The sequence below is a fragment of the Brachyistius frenatus genome, unplaced genomic scaffold, assembly GCF_029030835.1.
Source record: "Brachyistius frenatus isolate BFR_SWC_R1_liver_20210118 unplaced genomic scaffold, ASM2903083v1 Contig_98, whole genome shotgun sequence".
Classification (NCBI taxonomy): domain Eukaryota; kingdom Metazoa; phylum Chordata; class Actinopteri; family Embiotocidae; genus Brachyistius; species Brachyistius frenatus.
Window position 1 is genome coordinate 325,001 of NW_027210697.1, and position 24,356 is coordinate 349,356.

The window sequence follows — 24,356 nt, forward strand, 5'->3', positions numbered from 1 at the left end:
TGTGTGTGTGTGTGTGTCATGTATGTAAAACTCCACCCACACTCTTTGTGTTGTGTAGTTTTTTTCTTTCATACATTGACCAACTCTTCTTCTGCTCTTCTTCTGTTCTTCTTGTTCTTCTTCTGCTCTTCTGTTCTTCTTCTTCTTCTGCTCTTCTGTTCTTCTTCTGTTCTTCTTCTGCTCTTCTTCTGTTCTTCTTCTACTCTTCTGTTCTTCTTCTACTCTTCTTCTGTTCTTCTTCTACTCTTCCCACCGTTCCTGAATGGGGTGTGCTGATATCAAACTTTAAGGGAACAATTATTGTGGCCAAAACTACCAATAGAAGTGATCAATTATTGTGAGATGAGCTGCACACGCCACGGCGACCCTTGATCAAACATAACTGAACCTTTTTTTTTTTTTCTGCTGATGAACATCAAATCCACTGAAAACACCATAAACAAACAACATCTGATAACCGATTATGTTGCTTTAACGTGAATCTGTATTATTAATGTGGATGGATGCACCTGTTTGGTCTGCTCTAATGAAATGGTTGTACATTTGCTTTTCTTATTGCCTGTATAATTAAGTAATCTCATTATCTGTAATTAAGACGCTCCATCACAATGACATCACCAACTATTTGTTTGGTAACATGCAACAAACAGGCCGTTGATTTCATTTCATTTCATTCCTCCGTCGACTTATCGTTATAACGACCTGACTTCTGGTCAGTGAGCCGGCGGGTGATTACTGGAAACATCTGTCCCGGTCGGTTTCAGGTCTTAACTTCTCTGCTGCAATTAAAACAATTCAAACGTGACACCGACTCACAGGATCGTTATCTGGTCGCAATGTGGAGGTCATTCGAAGAAAAATGGGACATGGGAATACAGAGGGGCGAAGCAGCGACATCGCCGTGGAGACGGTCTGCCTATGTGGCTCATGTTTGTTTTCAGATTGTGTACATTTACATCACGGAAAAGCCGTGCCTGAATTCGCTATTGGTGGTTCCTGTTTTCCGCTGCTGCCGAGGTTACGGATAAAACCACTGACTTCGGTGTGAGTTTCTAAAGTTTCACATCCAAAAGACTTCGGTGCACTTCACTACCCTGCTAGCTCAGACTGAGCAGTGTGTGTGTGTGTGTGTGTGTGTTCAGATGTGGCTTTAATGGCTGTGGAATAAATACGTTTTTGTTGTTGTTGTTGTTGTTTTTCTCTTTCTATGTGCGACCCCCGCATGCACAATTCATATTATTCAACTTTTCAACTGTGATACCACAGAGATGCCGCTGCATCTGCGACCCAGGTGCCAAATACAGAGCACAACGAGCCAGCTGATCCCGGCCAACGTCGCATATTCAGGGTCTGAACAGAGATTTGCTAAATAGCTGCCACCACCCCGACCCCCACCCCGACCCCCACCCCGACGCCCCGACCTCCATTCAGAGAACCACTGACCTGGGCAACATCCGGGGTCACTTACTACTACAAACCGTCACTCAGTGGATGCCTGACCTCGGCATCGACAGTAATTCATCTTTAACCAGGCGCTGTGTGTGTGTGTGTGTGTGTGTGTGTGTGTGTGTGTGTGTGTGTGTGTGTGTGTGTGTGTGTGTGTGTGTGTGTGTGTGTGTGTGTGTGTGTGTGTGTGTGTGTCACTAAACAGTGAAAAATGAAGGCCGACCTTTGATATGCACTTACATAATCAGTGTTGATGGGCTGGAATGCCACTATTCGTCCACACACACTCACTTTCACGCTCTCACACACACACACACACACACACACACACACACACACACACACACACCCAATGGAGTTCTTCCATCTCATTGGTCCCCTTGTCCTCTGCTTGATGTTGATTGGCTGTCAAGAGCTGCAGCGCATTCATTCCTGAGCTCTTCAGGAGTGAGTCCAGTTTTCTTGCGACTAATACTGAATGATTTAATTTTTTTTTTTTTTTTTACTGTACCATTGTTTTAACTCTTCATTATGGTATCTAATCTTTTTCTCATTTGTGTTCGCTGTAATTAAGTTTGTTGTCTAATATTGTCTTCACGGTTGTACAGTTGCTTCCATTAATTACTTCGAAGGCCAACTGCTGTCTTTATAATTAAGTGGAAGGGTGTTAAGCTCAGTGTACCGTCACACAGAAAGTGAGGAAGAGTGAGGAAGAGTCAGGCTTTATAGATTTTCTCAGTTGCAGAAGGCACTCATACTTGTTTATTATCCTTCTGTTTTTTTATTGCTATTTTATTCCTTTCTAGATGTTTGATCCGAGTGTCGTCAGTGAACTCATTTGCTGGTGATTGCGCTGCAGTTTGGTGATGAAGTATGAGTCACCTGTACATCGGAGAAAAGACAAAACAATGTTTTTAACCACCGCGTTCTTCCCACACCGGAGTCGTAAACTGGCAGCAGATGGTTCAGGGAGAGCAGATATTTACCAAACGATCACGCGTCTCACAGGAGCAGCGCACGCTGAACATCAGTTTATATCATAATGACCTCGGTAATTCAGGGGACCCCTTTGATAATATGAGATGAGAAACGTCTCCTGTAATTGGCCGAATTAGCGTCCGTGCTATTAATTAGAAAAAGAAAAAAAAAAGTCACAGGGAGTCCTGAACTGATCTGTCTGCCGACGATGACGTTCGCTTTGCTGTGTTTCCCGTCTAAACTTCTGTTTTCCGTTTCCCCCTTTTGCAGCGTGACGCCAGAGGAACATGTTTACTCTCCTGTTTCCATGGTAACCGCGAGGAGCATGCACGTCCAGGTCAGGAGTTAACCTCCGCGCTCGTCTCCCCCACCTGCCGTCCTCGAGAACTGCACTGCGCACGATCCCCCGTGAGCCGACAGCACAAGTCCACCGTTTACGTTTCACCGCCTCAGCCAAGAACACTCGGAGGAACAGCGCCGCCGGGAAGAGGACCGACATGGCCAACAACACGGCGGACCACCCTCCGGGGAACTCGGTTGCCGAGGGCAACCACGACGGGGACTTTGGGGTGTCCGTGATGGACCTGAGGGACATGATGGAGCTGCGGAGCGCCGAGGCCGTCAACAAGATACGGGACACTTACGGAGACGTGCAGGGCATCTGCCGCCGCCTGAAGACGTCGCCTATAGAAGGTAAGACCTGTCCGCTGCAACCAAACTACGTCCTCGGACCCTCCGAGCAATACACTTAAACATGGTCATTTCCTGTCTCAAACCCTCGACGTCTACCCTCTCTTTTGTGAAAAAAAAAACAACAACTAATCAAAACTCAGAAGATTCTTGTTTGTCTGGCTCTTTTGGTGAAAACAGTGTGCAATGTGTCGCATTAGACAACAGAAAATAGAAGAAACTAGCAGTTTGCTGAGTGCACACTTTGATGGTGTACAGTTCGGATTTAGTTTTTCTTTTTGCCAAAAATACTAAAGGACCAAACTCCTTTTCTCTACGATCCAACCTCTGTCAATCTTTCTATATTCTTACTTTGCACCGAGTGGTTTACGACTAATGATTTTACAAGCGACACACTTCAGTTCATGATCGGGATCCTGTTCTTGTGAGGGTGACAGGAAGTGATCCTAAGCCTGACGCAGCAGAGACGGACAAGTTCAAGGTCATTACCTCAAACACAACCGATGACAGCTCAAAAACTCACTCTACGACTTATCAACAACTGATTACTTCTTAACAGCTCCTCCACCTTTTTATGGCTGAATCCCATTATTCTCGGATCGATAGGAGCCTTCCACGGCCCGCTACGCTTCGCTGCTTTAGATAATCATCCCATGTAGAAATTAATTAGGTAATCGGTCCGTTAAATAATTGGCCGGGCTGATTGACCAATCAGGGAAAGCGTTGCAGGCAACTGCTCCTCCTCATCCTCGGTTTCGTTGAGCGTCAGCTGGTTATTGGTATTTAAGTAGCTGTTTATTTCTGTGGCGATTTGCGGCACGAATACACACTGTTAACAACAGCCTTAAAATGTTTTAATAACTTAACTGCAAATTCTGACTTGAAGAAGAACTTGATGAAGGTCTCACTTGGAGACCTTCATGAACTAGTCCTGAACCGGACCGGTCCCTCGCTCCAGTGAATCTGCTGGTTCTGCTGCTGATTTTATTTCTCAAGTACGACACCGCAGCACTTTTTTGTTGTTGTTTGTTTGTTTCTCTGTGGGCGGATCTGACATTTTCACCAGGCTAATGATCGTCGACCTGAGACTCGTTACTGTTCCCGGGTCCGGGTCGGCGGCTGTGCAGGTCACACGCGAGGCCACGAATAATATAGCGCGCCTCGTTAAGTTGCGTTGATGGAAACGCGTCCGTAATTGTATTGAGCAGCCACACGCTGATCAGGAGGTGACGGTGTGCGAACAGGAAGAGAGATTTCCTTACGGACACACGCCGCGTTCGGTGAAAGATGGACACGCTCCTCGTTTTGTGCTGAAAGATTATCAGTTTGGATTTCAGTCAGAGCTCGGTGTGAGGCCAGAAAATGGCTGACATGCTGCTGTTTGTTATTTCGCTCTCCCGCTCTCATCCTTTGATCCCTCTCTCTCTTTCTATGCGTGTGTGTGTGTGTGTGTGTGTGTGTGTGTGTGTGTGTGTGTGTGTGTGTGTGTGTGTGTGTGTGTGTGTGTGTGTGTGTGTGTGCGTGCACGTGTTTGCAGCCATCGGTCCATTCCAGGATTGAAATTAGTTCCAGCCCGTTCCCCTAATGGCTCCATAGATCATTGCTGTGTTCCATTTAGTAATCAGAGGACAGCTGTAGTCGCGTCCTCCACGCAAGAAATTACTCACTTTAATGAAGAAAGTGTAATCATATTTTCACTGCAGAGGAGGGAGGGGGGCGGGGGGGGGGGTAATCAAACCGAGGGGGAAACCTGAACGTGAGATCGAGGCCAACGACACGCAGAACCAGGCTGTTCGTGCGCTACGTGATAGTGGACAGGTGTCAATCCAGTTTGAGTCCAGATAATATTGGCTACTTGTCACTCGGTCATATCGAGTCCCACTTTGGCGTAATTGTCTGAAGTCCGACATTATTTATAAAGATGCAAGTGATGAAGCAGTCAGGAGATTTGTCTCTACTACGGGGTCAGGCCCTGAATCACTGGGTTTCCCCTCCCCGCCCGGTAAACACCCGTGACTCTGCTTTGTAAGCCTGATGACGTCACCATGACATCATCAGTAAGCTTGGGCGGTGTCACTGTATTTAAGGCGTACTACAGCACTCAGAAATTATAACGCTGAACTGACGCGAACGCGCCCCGTTAACGTGACGTACGGTAGCGGCCAACACGCGCCACCAGAGGTCGGTCGCCGTGGAAACAACCGGCACCGGCAGCCGAGCCGAGAAACACGTGGAGCGCCGGTGGCGGTTTGGAAATACTTTTCGGTTTTCGATCCGTCGATGTACAACGCAGATGCGGCTTCGTGCATTATTTGCTGAGGTTAAAACGGGCGACGTTTGTTGTCGACGGCGGCGGCCTGAAAACAGCCGGGTGCATCTTCTGAAGGGATATTTAACGCTGAAGGGAAACCCCACGATGCTCCCAACAAAGAGGCAAAAACAACAACTGGTTTTCAGCTGTAGGGTAACACCTCATCGAGCTTGATGTATTCTTGGAGGAGTAAAATGATTAGTCTGCTTATTATGTGCTGTTAAAAGCTTTGAACTTTACTAGTGGTATTACAACGTTATATATTCTTGGTTATGTTGGTGGTCTGAATAATGCTTTATAGTACACAGCATAATAGTTTTTGCCTCCCATTCTCTCTCTCTCTCACACACACACACACACACGTATATTTATATATATGTATATATATATATATTGATTTAAAGCTGCACACAGTATTTTAATGAGAGTTGTTTTTCCTTGACGATATGTCAGAGGTGTGCTGCATCATTAAAAATAGCCTACTGACATAAATCAGCATTTTGCTTGCTTCATATTTTTTAATCTCGTTTAGGAAAGGCAGCCCCTCCCCCAATAAACAAAAACAAACAAACAGAATGTCAACACACCGAACGAAAAGTGTCGTGATCGTGTGTTATTTGCGCGATAAAAACAGTGCGGGTGGTTTACGGTGTCTCCGCGACAGAAGGGAAAGCTGCAGGAAACCTGAGTTTCACACGGCGGTTGTCTGTTTCACACCTGAAGCTGATTTCTCACATCGATGCAGGATTTTCTCGGTGTTCACGTGAGGCCGTCCCGAACCGAAACTGAAGATGAATCGCGTTTCCCCCAGAACGGAAGAAAAAAAAAACCTGCTGGGGTATTGATTCATCAAAATCTGAGAGCATTTCATGTTGGGAAGACGTGCAGCTTCTGAACACGAGACACGGCTGAGATGTGAACTTTATTTTAAACAGGACCCGGGCGGTGAAATACGGGCTTTAAAAATAGACGACTATTTTTAGGAAAATGACACTGAACGTCAGCGTCTTCTGTCGCTGCTCAGGTGACGAGACGACAGCTTTTCATTTCTTCTTTGTGCGTAGCCTCGCTTTTATTTTGTCACGCAAGTAAAAGGAGTTTGTCTCTTCAAACGAACCCCCGGAGCCGAGAGCTGAAACCGGCGGCTAAAAATGGATTCAAACGGTGGCTGATGGCGTCGTCAGCGGGCGACCGGATGTTCGGCTTCATGCAAACCGTGTCGACGCTGCTCGGACGTCGTGATGTTTCGCACGTGTACTGACGTCCGTCCTGTTTGACAGTCGGCCATTTTATGATGATGGAACCAGAGATGGGCTGGTATCAATGATGGATGAATCACTTAAAACCAACTATTGATTATCAGCATAGCTCGCTGGTCACTTAACTGGTCGTCCACGGCTGTGATTGGTCGGTTTGGGCTGAGGCGAGTCCCTCATGTCTGCCTGCGGATTGTTGATGGTGAAGACTAACTGATGAAGGTCATGTAAATTCTCCTTCCTGCTGTTGTTACTGTCAGTAACAGCTGACATCGACATTTGCGATATGAAAATATCGAACTGACGCAATTAGACTTCTCTAAATGAGGTTTGGTAATAACAGCCGAGATGAGAACTGAGCAAATGACAAGGGATCACTTCGGGTTAAATCTGAGCTATATGTAAATCAGTACACACACACACACACACACACACACACACACACACACACACACACACACACACACACACACACACACACACACACACACTCTCAGTAGTAGTGTGTGTAGGTTCAGAGGTTTCTCGTCAGACTGGCGTGTCGGATCTTTCCGAGCTCTGTAGTGTGAGAAGTCAGCAACCAATCTGAGCTCCAGTTTGAGCTGCGTGACCCGAGTCCTATTTACCATTTACTGTAACCAACACACACACACACACACACACACACACACACACACACACACACACACACACACACACACACACACACACACACACACACACACACACACACACACACACACACACATGTGCAAAGCCTCAGGACATCCATGTCAGTTGGCAGCAGAATGCTCCTCTGGCCAATCAGCAAGACATGCGACTCTCCTCAAGTCTTTCTTTCTTTCTTTCTTTCTTTCTTTCTTTCTTTCTTTCTTTCTTTCTTTCTTTCTTTCTGTCTGTCTGTCTGTCTGTCTGTCTGTCTGTCTGTCTTTCTTTCTTTCTTTCTTTCTTTCTTTCTTTCTTTTGGCCTTTTTTTTTCCATCTCTCTTTCTGTCCGGTCTTTCCCTCCGTTAGCTGTTATCTATTGTTTGTTTTGCCGTCTGATATTTTTCCGTCCTAAATCTTCAAAAAAAACATGAAATAGCCGAGACGTGTAGGTCTTGAAATATACTGTATGTAATTTTTCCGAGTGCAGGGTTTCTGTTTTTAAGCGTCTAAGCCTGATGACTTATGAAGCTCAGCCGTTGCATCATTCGGCAGCGGAGGATGTGAGTCTCTGTATTAAAGGCAGGTTTACCGCCTCCAGACACCAGTCTGTGGATACTGAACATATACCCTCTATTCTTTCCTTTAAATTAAACTCCTCTGTTGAATCTGATTTTCTTTTACTAACCGAGATGCTTCTGTCTGTCCTACAGCAAAGAAGAATAACATACAGCCTTTTATTTTTGTTAGTATTAAACAGTAAAAAAAAAAAATCCTCAAATATTGCTGACAACAACAGATGGATTGTATCACCTCACGGGAAGATGATGTTGAATTTATATTTCAGGAGGCATGTGTAAATTATAGAAATAAAATAAATAAATAAAATCATGTTTGAGTTACAGCATCTGCTGATGATGACAGAGTCAGTTTAAAAAGCCTCGCTGCACAGTTAACGCTGAGAGAAAAGCAACTGATTGCGGACGACGCCTAAAACATTAAGTGCTCACTGTAATAAAACTGCTGACAAGGCAGAATTTATTCAAAATATTCAAAAAGAAATGTGACTTCCTGAAGGAAAAAAAAACTGCGCGGAGAGTTTTTCAGAGGACAAAACGTTGAATCCCAGAATCTCTGTGGAACAGCTAATCAGTGTGCAGAAGGCTGTCACTTACAATTACATCCCAGATCCTGTTATATGATTTTATTAATTAATGAAGGCAACCATTATTCCATCTGCACGGTAAGCGCTGACAGACGCAACATGCATACCGGCTGCTGCAGGATGACGACTGATGCTGATCTCAACTTAACAGGAAGTTGTCGGTCACTGCATGATGTTTCTTTTTTTTGTTGTCTTTTTGTCCAGAAAAAAAAACGAATTTAAAAATCGCAAAGACAGCCTGATTCTGGGACGTCTGCAGTTAGATTGTCAGCAGCTGCAACCAGATGTGAACGGTTACGAGAATAATATCCATGTTATGGACAGTTACAGCATGAAAGGGGTTGAACCAGCTGAGAGGATGGTTTGTGTCTGTGTTACCATGGTACACATGGTCACGTGTCAAACACACAGAGTTTATAAAGTGTCAGTTCACCCTTCAAATCCTTTTTTATGTGAGATGACATGTCTGATTACACCTGGTCTACTTTTGGTGTCAAAAACATTGACATCAAAAGTTTGATCAGCAGAAACCTGCCTTCACCACAGGCCTGTCAATCAAACAGACACGCCCCCCCCCCCCTCCCCGAAAACAAAACACAGCTCTTTTTCTAATTAATGACGGGATTATTTTCAGATGGGCCGCCAGAAAACTAATAAGACGGAGCGACTTTAGCGAACAACACCGAGATAACTTGTGGAAATATTGGATTGACTTCGTATTTCATGAGAGAATTTAAATGGGAGTCAATGGAGCCGGAGGCTTTTTATAACTAGCCCCCTAGTGGTACACGGTGGTATCGCAGTTTAAGGCACTTCAGCATTGGCCTCATTTTTCAGACCCGGAAGCTACGTCCACTTCTATACAGTATGTGGTCTAAACCCAAACTTTGTTTTGGTCTCTTCCATTAAAGTTGAATAAACTTCCACTGATGGCTGGAAGCCACATACACGAGCTAGTCGTTGTAATCGCTGGTGTTGTTGCAGTAGATCTTCTGGCAGCACTGAGCTCACACTAGCAGCATCCAGCAGAAATCCAGCAGTATCTTTGATTTCACAAGGTTTGGATTGACTTCAATAGGAAAAAAAAAAAAAATCGTTTGATCTTGAGTTTGATTTTTGTTACTTGGCACCTGTCTGACACCTTTTCTCTTGACGAGATTTTAAGAAAATTTCATCACTCGATCGGCGACTGTGAAAAATGTAAAACCTCTGAGAGATAGTCGGCTCCGTCAGGGCTGCGTGAGCCACTGAACTGGAGTGAAAGCCATCGTTGGGATTTGGAATTTACCCATAATTGAATTTGATGAATCTAATTTTAAGACTAATAAATCTAAATTGTACATAAACTGGTCAAATTGAATAAATCTCAATTTGACCTAAATGCTTTCTATTTTGCTCAAGTTGAAACATTTTCAACTTCATTGTCTCCTAAAATTGACTTTTCCTTCCGTCTAATCCTACTTTAACTGTTTATGGTGGTTCTGGTACCTGAAGTTGATCAGATGCGGCTGTAGTGTGACTCTATTGTGACCTATCTCTGTACGTGTCAGCGACTGTACGTCCAGCTGTGGGTTGCTGGTGAAAGAAGAAGAAGAAAAAAAAAAAAAGCACTGCAGGGTGGTGATAGAAAAGACGGAGGCCAAAGACAGCTGGTGGACGAAACCGCCGAGATGATGAAGGACGCGGGAAGCGGTTCCGACGGCGTGGAGGACCGAGAGAGAGACGAGACGGCTCTCGGTTTCTGCGGAGGAGTCTTTGTCGTGGAGGGAGAATAAAGGAAAGCGAAAAACTGTGTGTGGCAACAGACGAAGCGGCAAGTTGGCTGATAAAACCGCGGATTGGAAGAGACCTCATTTTTGCCCCGGTGACGTCCGTTTCTGCCGGTAGCTAAAAATTCATAAACATCTGTGACAGGCGAGGTTTGCAGCGAGCCGCTCCTCCGTTATTGGAACATCGTCTCAGAGCTTTATTCTGCATCTCCGCGGGGAGGTTCGACAAAAGCAGCCGACGCCAGGCGCTGGATGAAATCCTGCCAGCGCAGCAGTAAACCGGGAAAAACAAATCAGACTAGTATCGATCAAACGAGACGGTGAAGGTGCTCTTTGATTCTGTTCTTCTATTTTAGTCCGACGGCAGCTTTCAGCATCAATCACCGGCTTTAATATGATCAAACCAAACTTTGAACTGAAACCACGGTGTGATGAAACATTGCTAATGATGACTGTGACAGTCGGTTTATTCTTTAAATCTGTGTGTGTGTGTGTGTGTGTGTGTGTGTGTGTGTGTGTGTGTGTGTGTGTGTGTGTGTGTGTGTGTGTGTGTGTGTGTGTGTGTGTGTGTGTGTGTGTGTGTGATCACCATGAAGATGTTCCTCCTTCAGCTTGAAGCCGCAGAGATAGTCCGTCACACGTGTTGTGAAGTTGGACTTTCACACAGAATCAGATTCGTGGACACCTGTGGTGGGTTAAAAGTGACGCTTTATTTTTGAAAAAAAACTTTTATTCACCAAAAAAAAAAAAAAAAATCTCCTCATCTCATCCCTTCATCTTGTTTTAGCACATTTGATCTTTAAACCCTCAATCTCATCTCATTTTTTTTTTTTTATCTCTCTACATGTCATCATCTGTCACCGCACCTGTTCTCATCTCATCCTCGTCTATTCTTAATTTACCTCCTCTCATAGCAGACTTTCCTCATCTGATCTCGGCATCACAACTCACATTACCTCATTTCACTTCCTCTTATCTCACCTCTTTTTTGTTTTCATTTTGCCTCAACACATCCTTTTATAAATCTCAGCTCATTTAATGTCGCCTTCCCCATTTCATCTGATCTCTCCTAATCTGATAACTTCACACCTCAAAACACTTAATCTCATATTATCAATCTTAAACCAAATCAGATCATTTTATTTTTATCTTGTGTCTCATTTCATATTTCATTTCACTTAAATTTATTTTATCAGCTCATCTACCGTTGTCACGTGACACAGGATTATGATAGCTGGTTCCCCTTTAAGATCAGTTTTCAAGTTGGTTAAAGCAGATACCCCCCCCCCTCCCCACACACACACACATCACTTTATTTGATTCATATACTCTCATCTCATCTCAAATAACCTTCATATCTCCTAAAATTGCCTCAAATCATCTCATTTAATCTCACTTCAGCTCTTCTCTCTTGATTGACTTTCATCTCGTCTTTTTTTTTCACCTCATCTTATTTTATCTCTTATCTAATCTCGTCTCACCTGCCACACCTCATCTCTTCTTCCTCACGTCATCTCTTCTTCCTCACGTGGCCTCCTCTCTTCTCACATCACACTTACTTTCATCCAATCTTTCACCTCATCTCAGTCACCTTCAGTGTTCGATTGTTAATGAATTCTGCCGCTGAATCTATCAAATTAAGATTTGACTGCATGAATCGAGAGCCAGATTAGGAAACTGGTGCGTGCGTGCGTGTGTGTGTGTGTGTGTGTGTGTGTGTGTGTGTGTGTGTGTGTGCGTGTGTGTGTGTGCTGGTGTTGCGTAACGGTCTGAAAGTAGGCGAAACCCCTCCGAACGGCAGAAGCCGATATCTGCTGGTTTTCACCTGATTTCTGCATCCGAGGAGAAAAAAAAAAGGGAGACAGATGGAGAGAATTCATGAGGTGAAGTGGAGGAACTCCTCATTCAGTATGTCCAGAGAGAACCATCAAAGGGAGAATAAGAGGCCATTATTAAAACATATGAAGACAGGAACACGTCTGAGCTCATGTTCATGCTGACTTAAAGGGTCTCTGCCTTCACCAGAAATCCTGGCAGTGCGGTCTGTTGACATTCAGATCACGTTCCACTGCACATCTCCCCAAAAATTCGCAGCAGCCATGTTGCTGCCCACAGAACCGCGCAGAGGAAGTCCTCGATTTCACTGAAAAACACACCGATTTAATTAAAAAGAAGAAGCTCCACTATCTTATTTAAATCTGACGTGTCGCCGCGATATTCACCCGCAGGTGAAGTTAACGAGGTCATGCGGTAAATGGTTCAGCTGAGAAATTCATCTGCTGATAAAAAGTGAAGGTAAAGTCGTCGAGCTGCTAATTCCCCCTTTAATTAGGACGGTACAACAAATGGTATTTTTAGAATCTAATTTTCACCCAGTTTGAACGAGAAGCAGAAGAAAGGAGACGGGAACGTGGATGCCGCTCTCTCCCCTTCAGGAGCGTCCGGGTCGACTGAGAAATCTCTTTGTTTTTATTGTCTTTATATGGAGAATAAATGAGGAGCTGGATATGAGTCACCGCTGGAAAATGACAGTCACGGCTCTGGAATCAATAACTCAGATATTGTTTGGTCCTTGGTAAGCCAGCGTTTGCAGGCGGTCCCTCTGCGGAGGAGACAGGAAGAGAAACATCACACACATTTTTCAACTCGCTGAACTTATCGATTAGTTGAAGAAATCTGGAGATGGATATTTTACTGACGTTTTTTTTTTGGCAAGTTTTATGTCTTAAAACTTTGTGGACGTTCGATTGCTGTTTGTTGGAGTATATTGCTGCGAACAGTTATTTTGCATTATAGATTAATGTCAACTTTCTTTTCCTACTGGGTGTTTACGGGCATCCTCATTAGCTTCCTGAGAGCCGGCTGATCCAGACCGGCTCGGTCGGATCAGGTGGTGCCGTGTTGACGTGGAGCAGTTTGGCTCTGGTGGAGCAGCAGATTGTGTGTTCAGCGGGGAGGCTGGTCCGGGTCAGTTCAGGCTGCCATGGATTCATCACAAAAACACCCTGTGGGTCGGGACCTGCACAGGGGCCACGGGATAAACCTGAGGGGTCGCAGGACGATTGACAGGAAGAGGAATCCAGAGAAAACACACTCCTCATATTTAATATTATATTTCATTCCTATGACTTTTCCTTTGTTTTTGGGGTTTTTCTTTCCGGTATCATTTCAGCTTTTTCAGCCTAAAAACGAAAAGAAAAGAAAAACCTTTTCTCTTTGGTTGAACTGATGTAAACCAGTCGAAGCGTTTTAAGGGGCCAAAAGCTAAAATGTCGGGGTCCCGCTGCCGTAGAAAACATACAGAGATCAGTGAAAGCTGGAAAAACGGCACAACTTCTAATCATGGGATTTCTTTTTTCCTGTCTGTATAGCTGCACCTGAACACACCATTTGTCTGAACTTCAGCAAATTCTTTTTTTAAAGTTACATCTCCACGCAGAAAGGAGGAAATAATGAACACATCGTTATGTAATATTTCTGGGTGGGACACAGGAGCGTTGGTGATTCAGCCAAATAAATGCCGAGCATGGAAATACTGCCCTCTGAAACCAATCTGGACTTTTCGTAACTTGGATCTCCTGCCACCGTTGTAAGTGTGTGTGCAGAGCCGTGTAGAGACCTGAACACACTTCCAATCATGTTAAAGATGGATTTAAAAAAAAAAAAAAAGTCAACATTATGCTGTAAAGCTGTGTATACAGTTATATAGTCAAAGGAAACTGTTCCATTGTGCTTCATGGTAGGAAGAAACAAATCATCCCATGAAAACAATTCATATCGAGTCAATATAAGTGAAGCACAGTAATCAACCTTGTAAACATACACAAGTCCACAAGAGTAAAAAAGAGACGAGATAAACAACATGTATCTCAACAGCACTTCAAGAGTTTCTGAGGACATTCGTATTAGTGACACATTAACCTGATCACACAAAAACAAAAAAACTCTTCTAAATCACAAATTAACAATCACAAAAAAAGATGCCTGTCAATATTAGACATTATGACAAACTGTCAGTCATGGTTGCTTATATTTACGTCCTTATGAACATGTTACTACACAAACGTGGACTAAAGACCGTTGTGTTTTCGTACACCTGCTGCTGCGTTATGATCTTATGCTATTTAAGCGTGTTCAGATGATTCCTGAGTTCATAAGAAGAACGGACCGATTGTAAAAACGATTTTTAAAGAGGAACTCCACACTAAATGATCATTTCTTTTTTTAATCCCGTTGATTCTTATTGATGCTCAGGATTTCGTCAACAAAAACAACATGCTGTGTGTGCGTGTGTGTGAACGCTGCTCTTTTCCACGTGTCTGCTTGGATTTGAAAGTTCAGCGCTGGCTAACCGTTTAAGCCTCTCACAAATACTGTAGCTGCCGTTAAACATTAGCATTAGAACCAGATTATAACTGTGTTGTATTCAGAGCTTAACAAGATGTTTAGGGCTGAAGAACCTATAAACAGCTTTGTGCTGACACTGAAACGCACACCGGAGAGCCTCTTGTAGTCCCAGCAACACACACACACACACACACACACACACACACACACACACACACACACACACACACACACACACACACACACACACACACACACACACACACACACACACTGTGTGACTGACCGGAGTCCCTCTTTTCCCACCAGAGACACAGTCTGTCATTGTTTAGGCTCAGACAACAATAAAGTGAGGATTTTATCTGAAAATAACAACATTACTCGTTTTTATCGATCAGTTCACTTCATACAAAGTGCTCTAAACATGAAAACTTAAAACCAAATTCATGTTTTTGTTTTGTGACCAGCTCTCCTCGGTACACCCGTGCTCAGTGTTTTTTCCAGGCACTTGGCAGATCGACAGCATCTTGGGAGACTTTGCCAGGGGTCCTCTGTGGATTCAGTCTGTCTCGCAGTCTCCTGTCTCTTCATGTAGTCCCAGACTGACTCCATGATGTGGAGATCAGGGCTCTGCGTGCTCCACACCATCTGTTGGAGGACCCCACGTTCTTCTCGTTGCCGACGTTTTTAGCTCTTCGTGCTGTCGGGTGAATTTGGGTCGGATCAGACACGCAAGACGCGGCGCTGAAAATAAATACCGTTCGATTCCTGCCGTAGCTCCTTCTTATCTTCCATCCACACGGCTGAAACATGTATCGTGTCACGGGATTGAACTTTACTTCTTTTTGTGTCGGCAGGTCTGTCTGGAAACCCCGTTGATTTGGAGAAACGTCACATTTCGTTCGGAAAGAACTTCATCCCTCCAAAGAAGGCCAAGACATTCCTGCAGCTGGTGTGGGAGGCTCTGCAGGATGTCACACTCATCATCCTGGAAATCGCTGCAATCATCTCGCTGGGCCTGTCCTTCTATCATCCACCAGGGGGCGACAGTGAAGGTAGGTGCACTCAGAGTTGAGATGCTACAAAATACAAGCTTTTATTTTTTTTAAATTCTGGATCTGTACAAATGTTTAAATGTATGTGTTTGTAGATGTTTGTATGTTGTGTTGAATTTATTGGTTCAAATAAATACTGTTTTAATTTGTAAAATTTTTTTGAGCTGATAGATTCTGTAAAACGATACTAATGAGGATACTTTATTGTGAGTCTGAAATTTTTCGAGCGTCGGCGTGAAGAAATTGTATTAATATTACATATAAATAAATCAGAAACCATGTAATCTAGTTTTAGTATTTCTTCAACAAAATTTTATTCCTGGCAATGGAGAAGACTTGTATATCATCGTGATATTAAAACATGAAACAAATTAACTAAATAGATTGAATATGTATGATATCTCTTGTCATTTAATTTTTACCTTTTTATAATCTGTTTAAAAAATAGATCATTGGACATCTTTTAAAATCTTTTTGTAGACCTAAAACATAATATGAGACATTCAAGACATCAAGACGGTAAAAATATTTGCTGAACTTGAAGTGATTTTTAGTTACAAGAAACATTCGTCGCTGCTACAAGAAATGTTTGCAAGCTGTGATAGCTGATGAAGGATTGGTCGCTGAATATTGAGCAGGGTTCCAAATTATTTTTTTTGCACAATTGCTACACAACAGTTGAAATTATCAACAATCAATTCCTCCTTCCTGATTTAAAAAAATGTAAAATGAACAAATGTGAAAATATTTAGCATTTCACTTGGGGCTCACACTGGTTAAAGTGTGAAACCAGAAAACCTCAATGTCAGCAGATTAACTCGCAGCCAGACCTTGTTTTTCTTCTCTCACTCCCTTTTCAAACTTTTTGGAGGATGGACGTTTGAACCTTTTGATAATCTGAGCTTTCTTTGTGCAAACAAGCAAAGCTGGAGGTTTCCGCTGAGCCTCTCTCTACCTGCCTTTGCAGTGGTAATTTATAGTGGCTGTATCAAGTCAGTTTATTTTCCAGTGATTCCAGTTCAACATGTCCTGATGTTGTTGTTTTTTTTTTCTCCAGCGTGCGGCGAGACTGAATCTGGCGTCGAAGACGAGGGGGAGGCCCAGGCCGGCTGGATCGAGGGCGCCGCCATCCTGTTCTCGGTCATCATCGTGGTCCTGGTGACGGCCTTCAACGACTGGTCCAAGGAGAAGCAGTTCCGCGGGCTGCAGAGTCGCATCGAGCAGGAGCAAAAGTTCACAGTCATCCGCAAAGGTCAGGTCATCCAGATCCCTGTGGCCGAGATCGTGGTGGGAGACATCGCTCAGATCAAATACGGTACGAAACACCGACACCGATACCGAAATGTGTGTTCTGTGATGTTATTAACTGAAGGTTATTAAACTCAAACATGTCCCTCTTTATTACAATTTTCTGTACTTTTAATGCTCCTTCTGAGGTTTTTAAATCTCAAAAGTTTTACCGAAACCCTTCAGCAATAAATGAGATGAAAAACAGGTCTGCAGGTTTCTGCCAGAAGTGAATTAGTGAGGTTAGTTTATCTCAGAGGGGCTGGATGAGGTGGAAGTCAGAGCTCAGAGAAGACCAGTCAGTCAGGATTTTTTCACACCAGACGGTGAAAAACATTTCTTCATGATGTGCTGGAACAGGAAAAGGGAATCCCAAAGCTTTAGACACAAAGATCAGCACACTGTTAGTTAACATATTGTATACTTCAGCATTAAGATCCATTTCTGAGATGAAGGGCTTTTGACCAAACCAGGAAAAACACACGCAGACCAATAGTCCAATGAAGTATGTGGACTTCATGTAACAGGCCTAATAGCTGATGGGAAATCTTCACATACACAGAAGGTGATACATCATAAGAAAATTATAATAGCATATAACATCTTAAAAAAAAAGCAATTGAAAATGTACAACTGGATCTATTTGACCCTTTTGACTCAATAACAACTACAGAGTGAGCAGAGTTTTTCTATTTTAGTCGAAGAGAACACGTGTTTAATGAAATGTTCGTGTTTTCAGTCTTCATCCAATTTTGAGACAACTGGAGCAAAAAAAACAATCTGTTTTCACTGAAGTGGTTTTTGAGGAATAAATTAAATGCAGGTCCAGAATAAGTTTGTCTTCACGTCCCGGGTGGCTGATGGGAATAAAACGCTCTGACCTCTGACCTCTCCGCCTGCAGGAGACCTGCTGCCTGCTGACGGCATCTTGATCCAAGGCAACGACCTGAAGATTGACGAGAGCTCCCTGACCGGAGAGTCTGACCAGGTCCGGAAGTCTATGGAGAAGGACCCCATGCTGCTGTCCGGTGAGCGCCTGAGCACAGTCACATGACATGGGCCAACCACGGTCCCTCCCCTTAAACCCAAAACATGTTTACTTTTTGTCAACAAAGAAGAATCAAATTTCAAATTGTGGGACTGTTTTAAGGATGGTGTTTGGTTTACGGTAAATGTTTCGTTCTCTTGCTTTTGGTGAGCTCTGTGAGTTTACTGGTACAGATTTAAAAGACCCAGAAAATTGATATGACGAACTCCGATCTCAATATTCAGTTTTACTTAAACGCACAAGCTCACACCTGTAATATTACAGGGACAAAATTATATTCCACTACCACCAAGAAGTAATGGTAGTGGCCCTAAGATTGATCCTTGAGGAATCCCACATGCTCATAATGTTGACATAAATACAAATAACGTGTATTTTAAAGGATTCTGCAGCCAAAGAAAAGATTTGACAGATAAAATGAGTGATTTGACAAAGATTTCAAATCAAAAGAAACGACGGTTAAATATGTCTCCGAAGTGACGCCCGGCTTTTGTGAATGTGTCCTCAGGGACCCATGTGATGGAGGGATCGGGCAGGATGGTGGTGTCAGCTGTCGGCCTCAACTCCCAAACCGGCATCATCTTCACTCTGCTGGGCGCCAGCGAGAACGACGAAGAGAAGAAGGTCAAGAAAAGTAAGACATGAGATGGAGCCTGTCACGCACCTCTCACTGAAACACAACTGGTGTTGAAGGTCACGTGAGGGTTTTTATACTTGAGACACGATGACACATCTCGCCGTAAATCTGTCAAGTGTTTGGGAGGAACGTTTGGCTAGAACGACGACTTTCACCGTGTCAGCCTCTGAATATTTCTACTCTGCTGTCTGAACAGTGCAGATCGGAAATATTTGCACGTTTTTATCCGCTGGTGTTGATTTGAAGTTTTCTCTTGTCGTACTAGCCGACTCTGTCAGCGGGTCGAGTTCATCCAGTCTGGGCTGACAACAGCAGAGCTGTTTGAAGGGTCTAACTGTAGTCTGGGAACATTACTGACCTTCAATCTGAACACAGAAACGTCATCAGAGAATAAATGAGACCAAGGTGATGGTGTTATTTTACGCTGCGAGTGTATCTGCTAAACACAACTGACATGGGATTAAAGTATCTGACCAAGAGTGAAGACAAATGTACCTCTCGTTAACCTTTCTCTCAGGCCCCTCCCCCAAACAGGTGTTCCACCATAATAAGGTGTTTGAAGGACTTTCTCGAGAGGAACGACCCCCAGGAGTTTCCCTCGGAGCTAAATAGGTCATAAGGCCTTTTGCAATTTGCATTCGCACCGTCAATAGGAACTGTGAAATGACGTAAAAAGACATAAACGGAGCAACTTTTGATATTTCTCTTTGTCGTATCTAAGTCGCGCTGTGTTTCCTCCGATGCGTACGGGCTTAATAAAACCTGGACTTTGTCGTCGGTCCATTTCTCAGCATCGTGGGCCTCCATTTGAAAAGCCTTCCTCTGCTTCGTTCGTAGGTGAAGTTTACCCGACTTCCTGTTCACACTGTGTTTTAAACATGGCGGTTGTCTGTGCGCCTGTCCTCGACCAATCGCTGCACGCCTACGTCACCTATTGTAACGAGGAAACTCCCTACCCAGAGGTAGGAGCTAAAAAAAAAATTTTTTTTTAAAAAAGGACCACAGAACCAAAGCTGAGTCTGATGAAAAAATACATCTGGGCAAATATTTGGAGAGGTGAATAGATGTTTCCTGCACGTCCGCTACCGATGACATCGCTCACGTTTTGTTTTTTTTACCTCGAACCTGTTAGCTTTTGACCTGTTTCACATGATTACCTCATTCTGAATGATCATGATGTGTTTGAAGCCATTGGATGCGATGAACTTCAAGCTTCAGGTTTTTTAAAAGAGTTAATTGGGACCTTTTTCAACCAATTTGGAGGTTTGTGTTCACGTCAGTGATTTTTGTTATTTCAGAGAATTGCTCGGTCTCCGGAGGTAAATGAGCATCTGATTTGTTTTCTACCTTCATCTGAAAGTAGGAACCTATTGTTTCAAAAAAATTACCATGAATTTTAATCTGCCACTGTTATTGTTAAGCGTTCGACGGGAAACTCGACAGGCACTAATCATTTTTTTTGCTTTTGTGCATTGTGCCTCCACACAGACCTTTTTTTAAAAGCACAAGATAATCCACCTTAAAAACAAAAAGCGTGTGTTTGGTTGGTCACACGAACAAACACCACATCACGGTCTCATTTATTCAGGGTAGATTATTGCTACGGTAATGAGCTACTGATTTGACATAATGCTGGATCAAAATACAAAACGTACCCTTTTCTGTTCGCGCACAGTTCGTTTTTGAAGAGGACCCCTTCAAAAGCTAGAGTCCAGTCCATCCTAACTCAGAGCAGATTGATGTAAACCAACAGGCTTCTGCAGTCGGTCTCTATTGCTTTTGATTTGCTTGTGATCATGCTAACCCCCTTTTTACTCATGTCTTTTTCCTTTAGTTTGTTTTTGTCTGATCATTTGGTTTTTTTACTGGCCAAAGTTTGAGTTTGTCAGGCATTCATTGTGAAACTGGCCGAATGTACCAGCTCAGCGGAGAGAGACGCTCAGATTTACAATTCGGCCTCCAGTCACGTTTTTTATTTATTTATTTTTTTTTAAAGAAAAACAAAACAAAATGAAAAAACGATAACGACTTCCCAATGAGGAGAACCACAAGTTTTCAGATTCACCTGAAATTCAAGTGAAAATGAGCAGAAGAAGAGTCTCTGTTCGACATAATACATTCACAAAGCCCCAGAATTTAAATATAATTTTAATCATAAACCCGAAACAATGCCTCAATTTGCAAAAACGTTTTTGAAGAAGGGAGAACTGGACAAAATGTCCTTCCAAGAAAACAAGTCCTTCCTCTCGGATATTTCCTAACGTTCCAAAAATGTCCTCATCCTCCAGATTCTCCACACCCATCACGACTCCGACTGCAACCGGTCCTCACGGAGATAGAAGCACGCGCGCGCACACACACACACACACACACACACACACACACACACACACACACACACACACACACACACACACACACACACACACACACACACACACACACACACACACACACAGCCATGTGTGTCTTGTGTTTTCTAGTAACAGCAGACACACGGCAGACTTTACTGTCACACACGGCTGCATCAAGCCGCTACAAACACTCACACACACACTCACACACACATTCACGCATTCTTGTCAAGTCACACCCACCGGTTATCTTACAGGCTTAAGAGCCTCCTGTGTGTTCAAACACACACACTTGAAGCAGTTCAGCCTCGATCACAGACCGCTACCTGACTGACAAAGAGGTGTGTGTGTGTGTGTGTGTGTGTGTGTGTGTGCGTGTGCGTGTGCGCGCGCGCGCGTCAGTGGTTGTTTGGCTTTGACCTTGCCGAACCTCCTTTGACATTAAAAGCAGACAGCTCCATGTTCGGGCGACAGGAAGTTAATGCCACAATAAAATAGAACAGGAAGCATCTTTTTACACACATAGTAGTGCAGTTCAAAACTATTGTTATTAACTCGTCAAATAAAATCAAACCTCAATACATCAGCCTCCTAAAAAAAAATTAAAAAAGAATGTCTGCCCTTTTTAGAAAACCAAGATGACAATGGATGACAGGAAATTAAAAATGAAATGAAAGTGAGATGGCAAACGATGCAATAAAGTTTCAGCTCAAAGATCAAAACAAACGTTTTTAAATCAAATGTAAAACCGGCCATCATCTTACTCACCAGACCTCATCACATGTTGTTATTGTTAATTTCCATTTCTACTAATTAAGTCAAAAGTTGAAGAGAAATTTTTGGAGATATTAATGAATGCTAAATGAACAGCCAGACTATCAACGAATTGTAGAAGATGAATCCTCTATAAACCAGATGTCTGTACAAACTTTAAGATATTTCAGTCTAAAACAAAGTGTTGCACCAGCTGAGCAACTTTTACAAGTCCAGTTTTGCAGATTGCGGAGCAATTTTGAAGGGAAATGTAAACCTGCAGAATTATTATTGTTGGGCTGCAAACCAGAGAGAAAATATAAATATTGATTCCTCAGTCACAGCGCAGATAGGTTATTATGGGATGTATCACGTACCGAAAACAGCTCGAGAGCTGCCGGTATGTGCTTTTAAATATGAATCGGCAGTGGAGAAAATAAAATGGAAAAACAGAATGCAAAACCGAGCAACACATGGAAATACACACGGAAATCTGGCGCGAGAGTTCATTTCTAAACAAAAATCACATCCTCTGCCCTCGAGGTGCGATTAACCTTCATTTCAATGTTCAACTTTATTTAAAGAATGAAATGAAATCTGCCTTTAAGGTGTGGGGTGACACCAGAGCGAGTCGGTACGACCTTCAGACAATCAATAATCGTTACACACACACACACACACACACACACACAGTACTACAAAACATCAATACCAACCACATAAACCAATAATTAATTTTATACATTTATGACCTCCTGTTTAAAAATCTGAATTGCACTCCTTTGATTTGGGGCTGTTGGTTGTCCACGGCGGGAAGTCGTGCGTCTCTCTCCTCCGATCCGTCCATTCCTGCCCACGGCACACACACACACACACACACACACACACACACACACACACACACACACACACACACACACCTACACCTACACACACCTACACACCTACACACACCTGTGGGTTTCTATCAGTTTGAACTTCGTGTTCCTCCCTTCGGTTTGATTTGATCTTATTTTTTTTTTCTTTTGAGCCATTTATCAGCATTCCGCCCTCTCTCTCTGTCCGAACAGGTAAAAAACAAGGACCCCCCGAAAATCGCAACAAAGGTAACCCCTCCATTCATCCATCCGTCCCTCTCTGTCCCTCCATCCTCCCTGTTGCTCACCCCCTCCTCACCCTCCACCCAGCGGCAGGAGGGGGGCGTCCAGTCCATCTCTCTCCCTCTCGCTCCCTCTCTCTCTCTCTCTCTCTCTGCTGTATAAAGGGGGACCTTCTCTCGCCTTGCTTTACCTGTCTCCAGGGTGCAACTCTCAACCTTCAGGTCTTTTGACAGCCAATCGCATCGTCCACGGTCGCTGCGGTAACCGCCGTGGGATTATGTCGACGTCCGACATCCGCAGGGCGGGGACCGGGCATTTTCCCGGAAGCGCTCGAGTTGTGTTTTGTCACCGAAAGAATAATTTAATTTAATAATAATTAAAAACAAAAAAAAAAATTCTGTACACGATACATTTATTTGTGTTTGCGGTTGTACACACAGTCTGGAGTCACTAGCAACTATCCCAAATTTAATTTAAAACTGAAACTCTTACTTTGTCAATTGATTAGTCAGTTAGCTGAAAATTAACTGTGAACCATTGATCATTTAAGCGACGTTTTAAAGCGGAAATGCCAAAATTTACACGGTAACAGATTCTCAAATGTCAATATTCGCTCACTTTCTGGGATTTCTGTGATGGAAAAAATACGGCTGCACCTCCTCTGATTATATCGGCTCTCCTTACTTTAGGTATCGGGCACTTTCCTGGATTTCGTTTTCCACCGCAGATCGGACCCCCTCAAAGGCTTCGTCGTTACTATAGCGATGACACATGAAACCGCTGTGACGACAGAACATTCGACAGACGCAGAAACTCGGTGTGGTCTTCGTGTCTCTGAGCACCACTCTGAACTCTGAACACGCGTCCACGTCCTCCTTTTAAGGTGGGCGGGGCTTGTCGACACAAGACCGGTTTCATTAAACACTCAGAAAGTTTGAATCGACACCGATCGACTTTTTAGTATCAACTCAGCTCGCTTGAAACCCCAACGGAGGCGATGCTGAAGCAGCAGCAGCAGGTAGAAGATGGAAACCCCCCCCCCCCCCAAAAAAAATAACATTTAGAGTTGAACCGACAAACCTGAGAGCACAGCTGAGTGTGAGAGGTTTTTAATGAGCAACTTCCAAACACCTAAATATAGTTATTGAGCTCAAATGAATTTTGTCTGAGTGATAATTATTTATCTCCGAACTGCAATTAATGTGATTTGGTGTCGTCAAAAACGTCCCGTAAAAACACGAGTCCCTCGGTGTTGGTCGACCTCGGAGGTGTCCCTCGGCCGATGACGTCATCGCTCCAACCTCCAGAACCAGCCAACCGTCCCCCGTGTCCCGTGTGATCCAACACATGTCCAGCAAGCTGTCTCCGTGTACACACACGCACACGCACACACGCACACAGCTCCCCTCCTGCCGACCTCCCATGGTTATAGCATCTGCTGCAGACCGAAAGCGTATTGATGTACACACACACGCACACACGCGCACACACACACACACACACACACACACACAC

The 24,356-nt window shown here is 43.7% G+C and overlaps 1 protein-coding gene across 5 annotated transcripts in view; it reads left to right on the forward strand.

Annotated features, from left to right (window-relative positions):
* Positions 1-24,356, forward strand: part of LOC138628285 (plasma membrane calcium-transporting ATPase 1-like) — an 87,790-nt gene that overhangs the window by 32,831 nt on the left and 30,603 nt on the right. For 3 of the 5 annotated variants that reach the window (XM_069711255.1, XM_069711251.1, XM_069711253.1), the window contains exons 2-7: positions 2,695-3,117; positions 15,465-15,662; positions 16,720-16,977; positions 17,852-17,977; positions 18,506-18,631; positions 22,812-22,847. In XM_069711255.1, coding sequence (XP_069567356.1) covers positions 2,922-3,117; positions 15,465-15,662; positions 16,720-16,977; positions 17,852-17,977; positions 18,506-18,631; positions 22,812-22,847 — 940 coding nt within the window. In that variant the 5' untranslated portion in view covers positions 2,695-2,921. The remainder of the gene's footprint in view (positions 1-2,694; positions 3,118-15,464; positions 15,663-16,719; positions 16,978-17,851; positions 17,978-18,505; positions 18,632-22,811; positions 22,848-24,356) is intronic. The other 2 variants (XM_069711252.1, XM_069711254.1) reach the window with 1 other exon arrangement.